The sequence below is a fragment of the Oncorhynchus kisutch genome, linkage group LG21 (assembly GCF_002021735.2).
Source record: "Oncorhynchus kisutch isolate 150728-3 linkage group LG21, Okis_V2, whole genome shotgun sequence".
NCBI classification, from domain to species: domain Eukaryota; kingdom Metazoa; phylum Chordata; class Actinopteri; order Salmoniformes; family Salmonidae; genus Oncorhynchus; species Oncorhynchus kisutch.
The window spans coordinates 42,625,185-42,642,104 of NC_034194.2; the positions used below are offsets into that span (position 1 = coordinate 42,625,185).

The 16,920-nt window shown below is 42.0% G+C and overlaps 1 protein-coding gene across 2 annotated transcripts in view; it reads left to right on the plus strand.

Annotated features, from left to right (window-relative positions):
• Nucleotides 1-16,920, plus strand: part of ptk2bb (protein tyrosine kinase 2 beta, b) — a 57,814-nt gene that overhangs the window by 12,316 nt on the left and 28,578 nt on the right. For both annotated transcript variants that reach the window (XM_031800338.1, XM_031800337.1), the window contains exons 4-16: nucleotides 38-125; nucleotides 1,864-1,943; nucleotides 2,068-2,130; nucleotides 2,789-2,843; nucleotides 3,222-3,362; nucleotides 3,567-3,641; nucleotides 10,891-10,992; nucleotides 11,326-11,443; nucleotides 11,599-11,638; nucleotides 12,628-12,665; nucleotides 12,838-12,879; nucleotides 15,220-15,317; nucleotides 15,440-15,521. In XM_031800338.1, coding sequence (XP_031656198.1) covers nucleotides 38-125; nucleotides 1,864-1,943; nucleotides 2,068-2,130; nucleotides 2,789-2,843; nucleotides 3,222-3,362; nucleotides 3,567-3,641; nucleotides 10,891-10,992; nucleotides 11,326-11,443; nucleotides 11,599-11,638; nucleotides 12,628-12,665; nucleotides 12,838-12,879; nucleotides 15,220-15,317; nucleotides 15,440-15,521 — 1,022 coding nt within the window. The remainder of the gene's footprint in view (nucleotides 1-37; nucleotides 126-1,863; nucleotides 1,944-2,067; nucleotides 2,131-2,788; nucleotides 2,844-3,221; nucleotides 3,363-3,566; nucleotides 3,642-10,890; nucleotides 10,993-11,325; nucleotides 11,444-11,598; nucleotides 11,639-12,627; nucleotides 12,666-12,837; nucleotides 12,880-15,219; nucleotides 15,318-15,439; nucleotides 15,522-16,920) is intronic.

The following is a 16,920-nucleotide window of genomic DNA, read 5'->3' on the forward strand; positions in this document are numbered from 1 at the left end:
CCTCCTCTAAAGCAGTAGGATGTTCATCTCTCCCCAGGTATGACCTGAGAGTCCGCTACATTCCAGTCAACTTCCTGGAAAAGTTTAAGGAAGACAGAACCACATTTCTGTATTTCTATCAACAGGTACAGTAGGCAGCAAGCACTACTCTGACTATGTAGAGAACACATGACTACTGTATGGAGAGAACACGTTAATACTCTGACTATGTAGAGAACACATGACTACTGTATGGAGAGAACACGTTAATACTCTGACTATGTAGAGAACACATTAATACTCTGACTATGTAGAGAACACATGACTACTGTATGGAGAGAACACGTTAATACTCTGACTATGTAGAGAACACATTAATACTCTGACTATGTAGAGAACACATTACTACTCTGACTATGTAGAGAACACATTACTACTGTATGTAGAGAACACATTACTACTCTGACTATGTAGAGAACACATTAATACTGTATGGAGAGAACACATTAATACTGTATGGAGAGAACACGTTAATACTCTGACTATGTAGAGAACACATTAATACTCTGACTATGTAGAGAACACATTACTACTCTGACTATGTAGAGAACACATTACTACTGTATGTAGAGAACACATTACTACTCTGACTATGTAGAGAACACATTAATACTGTATGGAGAGAACACATTAATACTCTGACTATGTAGAGAACACATTAATACTGTATGTAGAGAACACATTACTACTGTATGGAGAGAACACATTAATACTGTATGGAGAGAACACATTAATACTCTGACTATGTAGAGAACACATTAATACTCTATGTAGAGAACACATTACTACTCTGACTAAGTAGAGAACACATTAATACTCTGACTATGTAGAGAACACATTACTACTCTGACTATGTAGAGAACACATTACTACTCTGACTATGTAGAGAACACATTACTACTCTATGGAGAGAACACATTAATACTGTATGGAGAGAACACATTAATACTGTATGGAGAGAACACATTAATACTCTGACTATGGAGAGAACACATTAATACTCTGACTATGTAGAGAACACATTACTACTCTATGGAGAGAACACATTAATACTGTATGGAGAGAACACATTACTACTCTATGGAGAGAACACATTACTACTCTATGGAGAGAACCCATTAATACTGTATGGAGAGAACACATTACTACTCCGTGGAGAGAACACATTACTACTCCGTGGAGAGAACACATTACTACTCCGTGGAGAGAACACATTACTACTCCGTGGAGAGAACACATTACTACTCCGTGGAGAGAACACATTACTACTCCGTGGAGAGAACACATTACTACTCCGTGGAGAGAACACATTGATACTCCGTGGAGAGAACACATTACTACGCCGTGGAGAGAACACATTAATACTCCGTGGAGAGAACACATTAATACTCCGTGGAGAGAACACATTAATACTCCGTGGAGAGAACACATTACTACTCCGTGGAGAGAACACATTACTACTCCGTGGAGAGAACACATTACTACTCCGTGGAGAGAACACATTAATACACCGTGGAGAGAACACATTAATACTCCGTGGAGAGAACACATTACTACTCCGTGGAGAGAACACATTACTACTCTAAGGGGAGAACACATTAATACTCCGTGGAGAGAACACATTAATACTCCGTGGAGAGAACACATTACTACTCTATGGGGAGAAAAATAGTATTCTCTCTGTAAAGAACCCATTAATGCTTTTCAGATCTTCATCATCCAAGACAACTCACTGATGTCTGGTGCTTGTGTGAATACTGTAGATGCGTAGTGATTACATACAGCTAAGAATGAATGTGTTCTCTCGGTATTTGCCTGTGTTAGGTGCGTAGTGACTACATGCAGTACCATGCCAGTAAAGTCAGTGATGGAATGGCCCTGCAGCTGGGATGTCTGGAGATCAGGTGAGGTTGTGGATTTCCCTTCTGGATCTTGTATTAGACATCGTCAACACATGACAGTTGGCTTGGTCCGTAGAGCTTCGTTCGGGCACGTCATGTTGTGCTGTCTCTTCTTCTTCGCCTTCAGGAGGTTCTATAAAGACATGAATGCTAAAGGCCTGGAGAAAAAGTCCAACTTTGAAGTGTTAGAGTAAGTATGTATCTCCCTGTATCTCCCTTCACTTCTTCTTCTTCTCCTCCCTACTAACCTTCACTTCTTCTTCTTCTCCTCCCTACTAACCTTCACTTCTTCTTCTTCTTCTCCTCCCTACTAACCTTCACTTCTTCTTCTTCTTCTTCTCCTCCCTACTAACCTTCACTTCTTCTTCTTCTCCTCCCTACTAACCTTCACTTCTTCTTCTTCTTCTCCTCCCTACTAACCTTCACTTCTTCTTCTTCTTCTTCTTCTCCTCCCTACTAACCTTCACTTCTTCTTCTTCTCCTCCCTACTAACCTTCACTTCTTCTTCTTCTTCTCCTCCCTACTAACCTTCACTTCTTCTTCTTCTTCTCCTCCCTACTAACCTTCACTTCTTCTTCTCCTCCCTACTAACCTTCACTTCTTCTTCTTCTTCTCCTCCCTACTAACCTTCACTCTATCTTCTTCTTCTCCCTACTAACCTTCACTTCTTCTTCTTCTCCTCCCTACTAACCTTCACTTCTTCTTCTTCTCCTCCCTACTAACCTTCACTTCATCTTCTTCTTCTCCCTACTAACCTTCACTTCTTCTTCTTCTCCTCCCTACTAACCTTCACTTCTATCACGCTTGATTGATTGATTGTTTGATTCTAACTGGTCTCTCCAATGAAGGAAGGACGTGGGGCTGAACCTGTTCTTCCCACAGGAGCTCATTGACAGCATGAAGGTACATTTATACATTTTTTTAAATATCCGCACGATCGTTTAAAATATTATTGGAAGTTTCTACGAGTATAAATTAAGTTGTAAATGAGCCTACTTCACTTTTACGTCAACAAGGATAATTTCTGATCATTTTCTACGCTAGCAGTGTTGTTTACCCTCCTCAAAAATGTATTTGTCCACCATGTGACAATAAAATAGGGTTATGAAAGTGTTATCCAATGTTGCTGGGGTCTGTCCCAGTCTCGTCATCTTCGTAACCTGATCCAGTAGACTTTCCAGCAGTACGTTACTCTGAAAGAAGGGGTGGAGGGGTTAGGGTCACTATTACTAACAGAAACAATTCGTTTTATGAATATAATGTTGTGATGTTCTGTCCCAGTCTCGTCTTCTTCGTAAGATGATCCAGCAGACGTTCCAGCAGTACGCTACTCTGAAGGAGGATGAGTGTATGGTTAGCTTCTTCCAGACACTCACCGACTTCATCACCATTGGCGAAGAGGTCTTCCCTTGTGAACTGGTGGTGAGTGTTGCTGCTGGCTTTACAGACAACAAGGATGCACTACAAATACCTGACCTCAAATGCACTGCAAATATCCAAGTGTGGACTTTCCTAATTCGTTTGTAACTGCTGATGTTTTTTAGTGGGGTTACAAGAATCTACAATTACAGTCTGAAGTTTGTCAAGAAATTAAAGTTAACTTGCAACCCCACTGTTTGTCCACAGCAAGGCTGGAGTCTGTCAGTAGAGCTGGTGATAGGAGCCAGGGGCATTCGCCAACGCACCCATAAAGACTCAGCGGTAAGCAGGGTGTTAACTGTATATACTAACCCAGAAAGATTCAGTGGTAGGCAGGATGTTAACTGTATATACTAACCCAGAAAGACTCAGCAGTAAGCAGGGTGTTAACTGTATATACTAACCCATAAAGACTCAGTGGTAGGCAGGATGTTAACTGTATATACTAACCCAGAAAGACTCAGCAGTAAGCAGGGTGTTAACTGTATATACTAACCCATAAAGACTCAGCAGTAAGCAGGGTGTTAACTGTATATACTAACCCAGAAAGATTCAGTGGTAGGCAGGATGTTAACTGTATATACTAACCCAGAAAGATTCAGTGGTAGGCAGGGTGTTAACTGTATATACTAACCCAGAAAGATTCAGTGGTAGGCAGGATGTTAACTGTATATACTAACCCATAAAGACTCAGTGGTAGGCAGGGTGTTAACTGTATATACTAACCCAGAAAGATTCAGTGGTAGGCAGGATGTTAACTGTATATACTAACCCAGAAAGATTCAGTGGTAGGCAGGATGTTAACTGTATATACTAACCCAGAAAGATTCAGTGGTAGGCAGGGTGTTAACTGTATATACTAACCCAGAACGATTCAGTGGTGTTATCTGTATACAGTGCATTTGGAAAGTATTCAGACCCCTTGAATTTTCTACATTTTGTTATGTTACACTCTATTCTAAAATGGATTAAATTGTTTTTTACCCCATAAATGTATTAAAAATGAAAAACAAACATCCCATTTACACAAGTATTCAGACCCTTTACTCAGTACTTTGTTGAAGCACCTTTGGCAGCGATTACAGCCTTGTGTCTTCTTGGGTATGATGCTACAAGCTTGGCACACCTCTATTTGGGGAGTTTCTCCCATTCTTCTCTGCAGATCCTCTCAAACTCTGTCAGGTTGGATGGGGAGCGTTGCTGCACAACTATTTTCAGGTCTGTCCAGAAATGTTCAATCGGTTTCAAGTCCAGGCTCTGGCTGGGCCACTCAAAGACATTCAGAGACTTGTCCTGGAGCCTCTCCTGAGTTGTCTTGGCTGTGTACTTAGCGTCGTTGTCCTGTTGGAAGGTGATCCTTTGCCCCAGTCTGAGGTCCTGAGCGCTCTGGAGCAGGTTTTCAACAAGGATCTCTCTGTACTTTGCTCCGTTCATCTTTGCCTCGATCCTGACTGGTCTCCCAGTCCCTGCCGCTGAAAAAACATCCCCACAACATGATGCTGCCACCACCATGCTTCACCGTAGGGATGGTGACAGGTTTCCTCCAGGCGTGACGCTTGTCAATCAGGCCAAAGAGCTCAATCTTGGTTTCATCAGACCAGGGAATCTTGTTTCTCATGAGGTCTGAGAGTCTTTAGGTGCATTTTTGCTGTCATGTGCCTTTTACTGAGGAGTGGCTTCTGTCTGGCCACTCTACCATAAAGGCCTGATTGGTGGAGTGCTTTGGAGATGGTTGTCCTTCTGGACAGTTCTCTCATCTCCACAGAGGAACTCTAGAGCTCTGTCAGAGTGATCATCGGGTTCTTGGTCACCTCCCTGACTAAGGTGCCTTCCCCGATTGGTCAGTTTGGCGGGGCAGCCAGCTCTAGGAAGTCTCTTGGTGGTTCCAAACTTCTTCCATTTGAAGAATTATGGAGGCCAATGTGTTCTTGGGGACCTTCAATGCTGCAGAAATGTTTTGGTACCCTTCCCCAGATCTTTGCCTCGATACAATCCTGTCTTGGAGCTTTAAGGACAATTCCTTTGACTTCATGGCTTGGTTTTTGCTCTGACATGCACTGTCAAGTGTTGGACCTTATATAGAGAGGTGTGTGCCTTTCCAAATCATGCCCAATCAATTTAATTCACCACAGGTGAACTCCAATCAAGTTGTAGAAACATCTCAAGGAAGATCAATGGAAACAGGATGCACCTGAGCTCAATTTCGAGTCTCTTGGTAAAGGGTCTGAATACTTATGTAAATAAGGTATTTTTTTAATTTATATTTTATATATATATATATAATTATATAAATTATATAAACCTGTTTTTGCTTTGTCATTATGGGGTATTGCATGCAGATTGCTGATTAAGAATATTTATTCAATTATAGAATAAGGCTGTAATGTAACAAAATGTTGAAAAACTCAAGGGGTCTGAATACTTTCCGAAGGCGCTGTATATGTTGCCATTTGATCATTTTCATTGCATTATCATGAATGCTTTCTGACCAAGATTCTCATGTTGTTCCTGTCCCAGGTTGGGTGCTGAATCCTCCTCTATAATCCTCCTCTGTAATCCTCCTCTGTAATCCTCCTCTGTAATCCTCCTCTATAATCCTCCTCTGTAATCCTCCTCTGTAATCCTCTATAATCCTCCTCTGTAATCCTCTATAATCCTCCTCTGTAATCCTCCTCTGTAATCCTCTATAATCCTCCTCTGTAATCCTCTGTAATCCTCCTCTGTAATCCTCCTCTATAATCCTCTGTAATCCTCCTCTGTAATCCTCCTCTGTAATCCTCCTCTGTAATCCTCCTCTGTAATCCTCCTCTGTAATCCTCCTCTATAATCCTCCTCTATAAGCCTCCTCTGTAATCCTCCTCTGTAATCCTCCTCTATAATCCTCCTCTATAATCCTCCTCTGTAATCCTCCTCTGTAATCCTCTGTAATCCTCCTCTGTAATCCTCCTCTATAATCCTCTATAATCCTCCTCTGTAATCCTCCTCTGTAATCCTCCTCTATAATCCTCTGTAATCCTCCTCTATAATCCTCCTCTGTAATCCTCCTCTGTAATCCTCCTCTGTAATCCTCCTCTATAATCCTCTGTAATCCTCCTCTGTAATCCTCCTCTATAATCCTCCTCTGTAATCCTCCTCTGTAATCCTCCTCTGTAATCCTCCTCTATAATCCTCTGTAATCCTCCTCTGTAATCCTCCTCTGTAATCCTCCTCTGTAATCCTCCTCTGTAATCCTCTTCTGTAATCCTCTTCTGTAATCCTCTTCTGTAATCCTCTTCTGTAATCCTCCTCTGTAATCCTCCTCTGTAATCCTCCTCTGTAATCCTCCTCTATAACCCTCCTCTGTAACCCTCCTCTGTAATCCTCCTCTGTAATCCTCCTCTATAATCCTCCTCTATAATCCTCCTCTGTAATCCTCCTCTGTAATCCTCCTCTGTAATCCTCCTCTGTAATCCTCCTCTGTAATCCTCCTCTGTAATCCTCCTCTATAATCCTCCTCTATAATCCTCCTCTGTAATCCTCCTCTATAATCCTCCTCTATAATCCTCCTCTATAATTCTCCTCTGTAGTCCAAAAATAGCTCAGCTCTCTGGTGAAGGACCTGAAATGAACATGTTTTTTTTTGCCACACGAATGTTTAGGGTATGAGCCCTTCTTCAGCGTGCATAGGGAGAATGTTATGACAACTGTACAGGCCTCACACAGGTGGGCATAACAGATTCACAGTCAGCATTGACCCAATCAGATCGCAGCAGAAGGAGCTGTGTTGGGAAACATGGAAATCAAATAAAAATAACTACAGTTGAAGTCGGAACCTAAGACACTTAGGTTGGAGTCATTAAAACTAGTTTACATACACTTAGGTTGGAGTCATTAAAACTAGTTTACAGACACTTAGGTTGGAGTCATTAAAACTAGTTTACATACACTTAGGTTGGAGTCATTAAAACTAGTTTACAGACACTTAGGTTGGAGTCATTAAAACTAGTTTACGTACACTTAGGTTGGAGTCATTAAAACTAGTTTACATACACTTAGGTTGGAGTCATTAAAACTAGTTTACGTACACTTAGGTTGGAGTCATTAAAACTAGTTTACGTACACTTAGGTTGGAGTCATTAAAACTAGTTTACATACACTTAGGTTGGAGTCATTAAAACTAGTTTACATACACTTAGGTTGGAGTCATTAAAACTAGTTTACATACACTTAGGTTGGAGTCATTAAAACTAGTTTACATACACTTAGGTTGGAGTCATTAAAACTAGTTTACATACACTTAGGTTGGAGTCATTAAAACTAGTTTACATACACTTAGGTTGGAGTCATTAAAACTAGTTTACGTACACTTAGGTTGGAGTCATTAAAACTAGTTTACATACACTTAGGTTGGAGTCATTAAAACTAGTTTACATACACTTAGGTTGGAGTCATTAAAACTAGTTTACATACACTTAGGTTGGAGTCATTAACACTAGTTTACATACACTTAGGTTGGATTCATTAAAACTAGTTTACATACACTTAGGTTGGAGTCATTAAAACTAGTTTACATACACTTAGGTTGGATTCATTAAAACTAGTTTACATACACTTAGGTTGGATTCATTACAACTAGTTTACATACACTTAGGTTGGAGTCATTAAAACTAGTTTACATACACTTAGGTTGGAGTCATTAAAACTAGTTTACATACACTTAGGTTGGAGTCATTAAAACTAGTTTACAGACACTTAGGTTGGAGTCATTAAAACTAGTTTACAGACACTTAGGTTGGAGTCATTAAAACTAGTTTACGTACACTTAGGTTGGAGTCATTAAAACTAGTTTACATACACTTAGGTTGGAGTCATTAAAACTAGTTTACGTACACTTAGGTTGGAGTCATTAAAACTAGTTTACGTACACTTAGGTTGGAGTCATTAAAACTAGTTTACATACACTTAGGTTGGAGTCATTAAAACTAGTTTACAGACACTTCGGTTGGAGTCATTAAAACTAGTTTACAGACACTTAGGTTGGAGTCATTAAAACTAGTTTACGTACACTTAGGTTGGAGTCATTAAAACTAGTTTACATACACTTAGGTTGGAGTCATTAAAACTAGTTTACAGACACTTAGGTTGGAGTCATTAAAACTAGTTTACATACACTTAGGTTGGAGTCATTAAAACTAGTTTACATACACTTAGGTTGGAGTCATTAAAACTAGTTTACATACACTTAGGTTGGAGTCATTAAAACTAGTTTACATACACTTAGGTTGGAGTCATTAAAACTAGTTTACATACACTTAGGTTGGAGTCATTAAAACTAGTTTACATACACTTAAGTTGGAGTCATTAAAACTAGTTTACATACACTTAGGTTGGAGTCATTAAAACTAGTTTACATACACTTAGGTTGGAGTCATTAAAACTAGTTTACATACACTTAGGTTGGAGTCATTAAAACACGTTTTTCAACCACTCCACAAATTGCTTGTTAACAAACTATAGTTCTGGCAAGTCCGTTAGGACACCTACTTTGTGCATGACACAAGCAATTTTTCCAAAAATGGTTTACTAACAGATTATTTCACTTATTATTCACTGTATCACAATTCCAGTGGGGCAGATGTTTACATACACTAAGTTGACTATGCCTTTACACAGCTTGGAAAATTCCAGAAAATTATTTCATGGCTTTAGAAGCTTCGGATAGGTTAATTGACATCATTTGAGTCAATTGGAGGTTTACCTGTGGATGTATTTCAAGGCCTACCTTCAAACTCAGTGCCTCTTTGCTTGACATCATGAGAAAATCTAAAGAAATCAGCCAAGACCTCAGAATTAAAATTGTAGACCTCCACAAGTCTGGATCATCCTTGGGAGCAATTTCCAAAAGATGCTGTAAACAGGTACAAAAGTATCTATATCCACAGTAAAACGAGTCCTATATCGACATAACCTGAAAGGCCGCTCAGCAAGGAAGAAGCCACTGCTCCAAAACCGCCATTAAAAAAGCCAGACTACGGTTTGCAACTGCACATGGGGACAAAGATCGTACTTTTTGGAGAAATGTCCTCTGGTCTGATGAAACAAAAATAGAACTGTTTGGCCATAATGACCATCGTTATGTTTGGAGGAAAAAGGGAGAGGGTTGCAAGCCGAAGAACACCATCCCAACCGTGAAGCATGGGGGTGGCAGCATCATATGGGGGTGCTTTGCTGCAGGAGGGACTGGTGCACTACACAAAACAGATGACATCATGAGGAGGGGAATTGTGTGGATATATTGAAGCAACATCTCAAGACATCAGTCAGGAAAATTAAAGCTTGGTCGCAAATGGGTCTTCCAAATGGACAATGACCCCAGCATACTTCCAAAGTTGTGGCAAAATGGCTTAAGGACAACAAAGTCAAGGTATTGCAGTGGCCATCACAAAGCCCTGACCTCAATCCTATAGAAAATGTGTGGGCAGAACTGAAAAAGCGTGTGGGAGCAAGGAGTCCTACAAACCTGACTCAGTTACACCAGCTCTGTCAGGAGGAATGGGCCAAAATTCACCCAACAATTGTGGTAAGCTTGTGGAAGGCTACCTGAAATGTTTGACCCAAGTTAAACAATTTAAAGGCAATGCTACCAAATACTAATTGAGTGTATGTAAACTTCTGACCCACTGGGAATGTGATGAAAGAAATCAAATCTGAAATAAATAATTCTCTCTACTATTATTCTGACATTTCACATTCTTAAAAAATAATGTGGTGATCCTAACTGACCTAAGACAGAGAATTTTTACTAGGATTAAATGTCAGGAATTGTGCAAAACTTAGTTTAAATGTATTTGGCTAAGGTGTATGTAAACTAACGACTTCAACTGTGTATATATATATATATATATATATATATGAGGGTATTTTCACCCTACACGTTTATATCCTTCTACAAAAGAACTAAAGAAGGAACATTCCTCATTTATTTAACCAGGCAAGTCAGTTAAGAACAAATTCTTATTTACAATGACGGCCTGGGAACAGTGGGTTAACTGCAGAACAACAGATTTGTACCTTGTCAGCTCGGGGATTTGAACTTGCAACCTTCCGGTTACTAGTCCAACGCTCTAACCACTAGGCTACCCTGCTTCCCCCTCCACTCTAACCACTAGGCTGCCCTGCCGCCCCTCCACTCTAACCACTAGGCTACCCTGCCGCCCCTCCACTCTAACCACTGGGCTACCCTGCCGCCCCTCCACTCTAACCACTAGGCTACCCTGCTGCCCCTCTTTGGAGAGGTAATACATTCCTATCTCTTCCTCATCCCCATCTGTCCCATCCCCAGCCTGGGCTCCAGGGTGAAGGGTGAAGTTCAGGGTGAAGTTTCCCTTAGGGACAGATCTAGGATCAGCTTCCACTCCCCCAATACTTACCCTTAACCATTAGTGGGGGAAATGCTAAACTGACCCAAGGTCAGTGTCTACAGGGCAACTTCACCCTTCACCTGAGGCTTTTAAGTGTGTCAGCTAATTGTTTCTCTCTTATACCCCTCAAGCCTGTGTGTCTAGCGAACTTCAAACAGATCAAGAGCATCAAGTGTTTATCTCAGAGTGACAACAAAGCCCTCCTCAATCTTGACATAGACGGAGCCAGACAGGTACACATTGAAAAATATAGAGAAAAAAAACATTATTAGCACTGCTTAAATCAGGACACAGTGAGGCCTGGACCCATTATTCATTAATGGTCTCAGAATAAGTGCCCTGAGTCATGACTTGAGATCTGTGTGTGTATCAACAACAACAACAACAACAACAACAAAAAGCACGCAATATTTTTATTGACGTGATAGTTGAGTAAAATGCCTGCATCTTATGTCATATTCTGCCCTGAAAGGCCAATAGGTCTATGACCCCTTTGACATTATAGTGTTTTTGTAATGTGATTTGTAATGGTCAGTAATGTGAATGGTTTGTATCTTCTTCGTCAGCCTCTGTCCATCAACGTGACTAAGTTTGCGATGGCAGAGAACATGGTGGACCTTATTGATGGTTACTGTCGTTTGGAGCACGCCACTGACGAGTCGTTCATCGTCAGACCTAACAAAGGTAAAGGGGAGGAATCAGGAAGTTCACCCCGCCTATATAATGGTTATGGGGAAACACTGAAAGAGTGCATCACAACTTGGGTTTCCTCGTTTTCTCCTTTCTCGTCCAATTGAACCAATGTGAAGTAACACCATGTTTTTGTCGTGACCCCATAGACGCCAATCTACGATGTTCCCTTCCAGATCTGCCCACAAAGTGAGTGGATTGATCAAAGCTTCATATTTGGGGCTTTTTGTGTCATTTCTATAACAAATCACTATGCTGAAACTGAACTGTACATATTGAAGAGTAGTTGTTGGAACATCGGATGTAAGCTCAAGTGAAAAGTGAGTCTATCGGATTGTTTTATCAACAAGACAGGACGTGTTATTGTAACAGTGTGCCTGGTAGATTGAGGAACTATAAACCCAGGATTGATGATCCTCTCCTCCTCTGGCTGTCTCTCCTCTCCTTCTACCTTGGCTGTCTCTCCTCTCCTCCTCTGGCTGTCTCTCCTCGCATCCTCTGGCTGTCTCTCCTTCTACTCTGGCTGTCTCTCCTCTCATCCTCTGGCTGTCTCTCCTCTCGTCCTCTGGCTGTCTCTCCTCTCCTCCTCTGGCTGTCTCTCCTTCTACTCTGGCTGTCTCTCCTTCTACTCTGGCTGTCTCTCCTCTCGTCCTCTGGCTGTCTCTCCTTCTCCTCCTCTGACTGTCTCTCCTCTCCTCCTCTGGCTGTCTCTCCTTCTCCTCCTCTGACTGTCTCTCCTCTCCTCCTCTGGCTGTCTCTCCTTCTACTCTGGCTGTCTCTCCTCTCCTCCTCTGGCTGTCTCTCCTTCTACTCTGGCTGTCTCTCCTTCTACTCTGGCTGTCTCTCCTTCTACTCTGGCTGTCTCTCCTCTCGTCCTCTGGCTGTCTCTCCTCTCGTCCTCTGGCTGTCTCTCCTCTCGTCCTCTGGCTGTCTCTCCTCTCCTCCTCTGGCTGTCTCTCCTTCTCCTCCTCTGGCTGTCTCTCCTTCTACTCTGGCTGTCTCTCCTCTCGTCCTCTGGCTGTCTCTCCTTCTCCTCCTCTGACTGTCTCTCCTCTCCTCCTCTGGCTGTCTCTCCTCGCCTCCTCTGGCTGTCTCTCCTTCTACTCTGGCTGTCTCTCCTCTCCTCCTCTGGCTGTCTCTCCTCTCCTCCTCTGGCTGTCTCTCCTTCTCCTCTGTAGTCAAATGGAAAACACAGGTTGCTTCAGATATAGCATGGGTGAGTTATTATCTACCAAGACTGCTTTCATCTTTGTTTGACGATTATCACGATTCATTATTACTCTTTGTTCAAATCAGTACAGTGGCTATGGGGGGTGGGGCAATGTGTCTCAAGTTGACCCATCTGTTTTTGACCACAAACTGACATCATCAAATATCCTATCGGTCAGGATCTGAAATCTACGCTGAGATTGATGAACGGCCGAGGTCTGGTAAGTAGTACGTTTCCTGAAGTCCACGATCAGCTCCTTCGTTTTGTTGACGTTGAGGTTATTTTCCTGACACCACACTCCGAGGGCCCTCACCTCCCACTGTAGGCTGTCTCGTCATTGTTGGTAATCAGGCCTACTACTGTTGTAACGTCTGCAAACTTGATGATTGAGTTGGAGACGTGCGTGGCCTCGCAGTCGTGGGTGAACAGGGAGTACAGGAGTGGGCTTAGCATGCACCCTTGTGGGGCACCTGTGTTGAGGATCAGCGTAGTGGAGGTGTTGTTTCCTACCTTCACCACCTGGGGGCGGCCCATCAGGAAGTCCAGGACCCAGTTGCACAGGGTGGGGTTCAGATCCAGGGCCCCGAGCTTCAAAATGAGCTTGGAGGGTACTATGGTGTTTAACGCTGAGCTGTAGTCAATGAACAGCATTCTCACATAGGTGTTCCTCTTGTCCAGGTGGGAAAGGGCAGTGTGCAGTGTGATGGTGATTGCATCGTCTGCGGATCTATTGGGGTGGTTTGCAAATTGAAGTGTGTCTAGTGTGGCTGGTAAAGGGTGAGGTGATGTGATTAACTAGCCTCTCAAAGCACTTCATGATATACATTTAGTTCATTTACCTTTGCTTTCTTGGGTACAGGAACAATGGTGGACATCTTGAAGCAAGTGGGGACAGCTGACTGAGATAGGGAGAGATTGAATGTGTCCGTGAACACTTTAGCCAGCTGGTCTGTGCATATGCTTTGAGGACGCGGCTTGGGATGCCAGCTGGTCTGTGCATATGCTTTGAGGACGCGGCTTGGGATGCCAGCTGGTCTGTGCATGCTTTGAGGATGCGGCTTGGGATGCCAGCTGGTCTGTGCATGCTCTGAGGACGCGGCTTGGGATGCCAGCTGGTCTGCGCATGCTCTGAGGACGCGGCTTGGGATGCCAGCTGGTCTGCGCATGCTCTGAGGACGCGGCTTGGAATGCCAGCTGGTCTGTGCATATGCTTTGAGAACGCGGCTTGGGATGCCAGCTGGTCTGTGCATATGATTTGAGGATGCGGCTTGGGATGCCGTCTGTGCCGGCAGCCTTGCGAGGGTTAACGCGCTTAAAGGATTTACTCACGTCGGCTACAGTCTTTGGGAGCATGGATTCCGATTGTTCAGACCTGTGTTGAATAGACCTTAGCACGGGTACTTCCTGTTTGAGTTTCTGCCAATAGGAAGGGAGGAGCAGGATTGAGTCGTGATCTGATTTGCCGAAGGGAGGGCGGGGGAGGGCCTTGTAGCCATCCCGGAAGGGAGAGTAATGGTCGAGAGTTTTTGATGCTCGAGGACTACAGGCAATGTGTTGATATAACTTCGTTAGCATTTTCCTCAGATTTGCCTTCTATGATCTACTGTATGTTCTATGATCTATATTCTACTGTATGTTCTATGATCTACTGTATGTTCTATGATCTACTGTATGTTCTGTGTTCTATGATCTACTGTATGTTCTATGATCTACTGTATGTTCTATGATCTACTGTATGTTCTATGATCTACTGTATGTTCTATGATCTACTGTATGTTCTATGATCTATGATCTACTGTATGTTCTATGATCTACTGTATGTTCTATGATCTACTGTATGTTCTATGATCTACTGTATATTCTACTGTATGTTCTATGATCTACTGTATATTCTACTGTATGTTCTATGATCTACTGTATGTTCTATGATCTACTGTATATTCTACTGTATGATCTATGATCTACTGTATGATCTATGATCTACTGTATGTTCTATGATCTACTGTATGTTCTGTGTTCTATGATCTACTGTATGATCTATGATCTACTGTATGTTCTATGATCTACTGTATGTTCTATGATCTACTGTATGTTCTATGATCTACTGTATGTTCTATGATCTACTGTATATTCTATGATCTATGATCTACTGTATGTTCTATAATCTACTGTATGTTCTATGATCTACTGTATGTTCTATGTTCTATGATCTACTGTATGTTCTATGATCTACTGTATGTTCTATGATCTATGATCTACTGTATGTTCTATAATCTACTGTATGTTCTATGATCTACTGTATGTTCTATGTTCTATGATCTACTGTATGTTCTATGATCTACTGTATGTTCTATGATCTACTGTATGTTCTATGATCTACTGTATGTTCTATGATCTATGATCTACTGTATGTTCTATAATCTACTGTATGTTCTATGATCTACTGTATGTTCTATGTTCTACTGTATGTTCTATGATCTACTGTATGTTCTATGATCTACTGTATAAGTTGTAAGTTCCATGACAGCTACTCATGGTGTTGTTGTATGCTTGGTTCCAGTGGTGAAGTATGGAATCGACAGAGATGACATTGTTCTGGGACGGATACTTGGCGAGGGTTTTTTCGGGGAGGTCTATGAAGGAATGTACAAGAAATCGGCAAGTCTATCTCCTGACACCCTACTCATACAGTCAATTGTAACACCTCAAATGTGTCTAACTTAACACAATATTGATCTCACTTTTTGTGTGTGTGTCTGGTCTCTGTGTTTGTGAACCAGAATGGGGAGAGGCTAAGCGTGGCGGTGAAGACCTGTAAAGACTATTCACCTGACATCATGGAGAAGTTCATGAGTGAAGCAGGTACAGAGCAAATACTGATCACACTTCACCAACTCACTAGCCTTGTGGTCAGAGTGTCCGACCTGAGATTGAAAAGCTGGGATCCCCGGCCAAGTCATACCAAAGACTGTAAAAATGGGACCCTGCTTGGCACCAGTGGTGTAATTTATTAAATTTTTTGCAGACCTCAAAAGTGGTCTCCTGATGTGGTTTAAAAATAGTTTGACGCACCTGTGCGTCAATCTAAGTAACATAATTTAAAAAATCCCAATCAAAATCGTCTGAATTTAAAAAATAAATGTATGGTCTGCATCTCAATCCACTGCATCCTCCTATGTCGGCCTTCTGCATCTGGTGGAAGGTGGCAGAGCTACAACGGTGTTTGTCAGACCAGGAGACATCCTGAAAATCTTCTGTAGCATCCGAACAGTTTGGCCTACAAACTAATGTGGAAAGATGAGATTCTCACGAACACTTCTGTAGCATCCGAACAGTTTGGCCTACAAACTAATGTGGAAAGAGGAGATTCTCACGAACACTTCTGTAGCATCCGAACAGTTTGGCCTACAAACTAATGTGGAAAAAGGAGATTCTCACGAACACGACGGTGTTCTCCGTTTTTCTCTACTCCCTCCACAAGTGTCACAGGACTAGTCTGAAGGTAACCACGGTAACTCATACAAATAAATGGAATTATATGGAGGTAGTTTTGTGCCAACAAAAATAAGGGGTTAAATATGTTTCCAAAAAACATTAAATATACCCTGAGCTTTCTTATATGTCCAAGATATAGGACAGAGACTTCAAAACCTTATTCCTTGACATTCTTTTATTGTCATTAATGAATGTGTTATTCAATGAGATTTTATAGGCTGTAGTAGTAAAGGCCGAAATCAATATTTTATCAAATATTTTGTTCATATTATGGGAATATTTGAGTATACCCACTTCTTTAGGTAATATGGGCATTTGTTTTAGGCAATATGGGAATTTGTTTTGGCAAAATTAAAATATATCCACTTCTTGGCACTCAGCATTAAGGATAGATTGGGGGTGTGGCCCTGCGATAGACTAGTGTCCTGTCCAGGGGGTGTCCTGTACATCAAGCTGTCTCACTACAGAAACAGGAGAAAGACTAGAGTCCTGTCCAGGGGGTGTCCTGGTACATCAAGCTGTCTCACTGCAGAAACAGGAGAAAGACTAGAGTCCTGTCCAGGGGGTGTCCTGGTACATCAAGCTGTCTCACTACAGAAACAGGAGAAATACTAGAGTCCTGTCCAGGGGGTCTACTTGTAGGCTACATCAATCTGTCTCACTACAGAAACAGGAGAAAGACTAGTGTCCTGGTACATCAAGCTGTCTCACTGCAGAAACAGGAGAAAGACTAGAGTCCTGTCCAGGGGGTGTCCTGGTACATCAA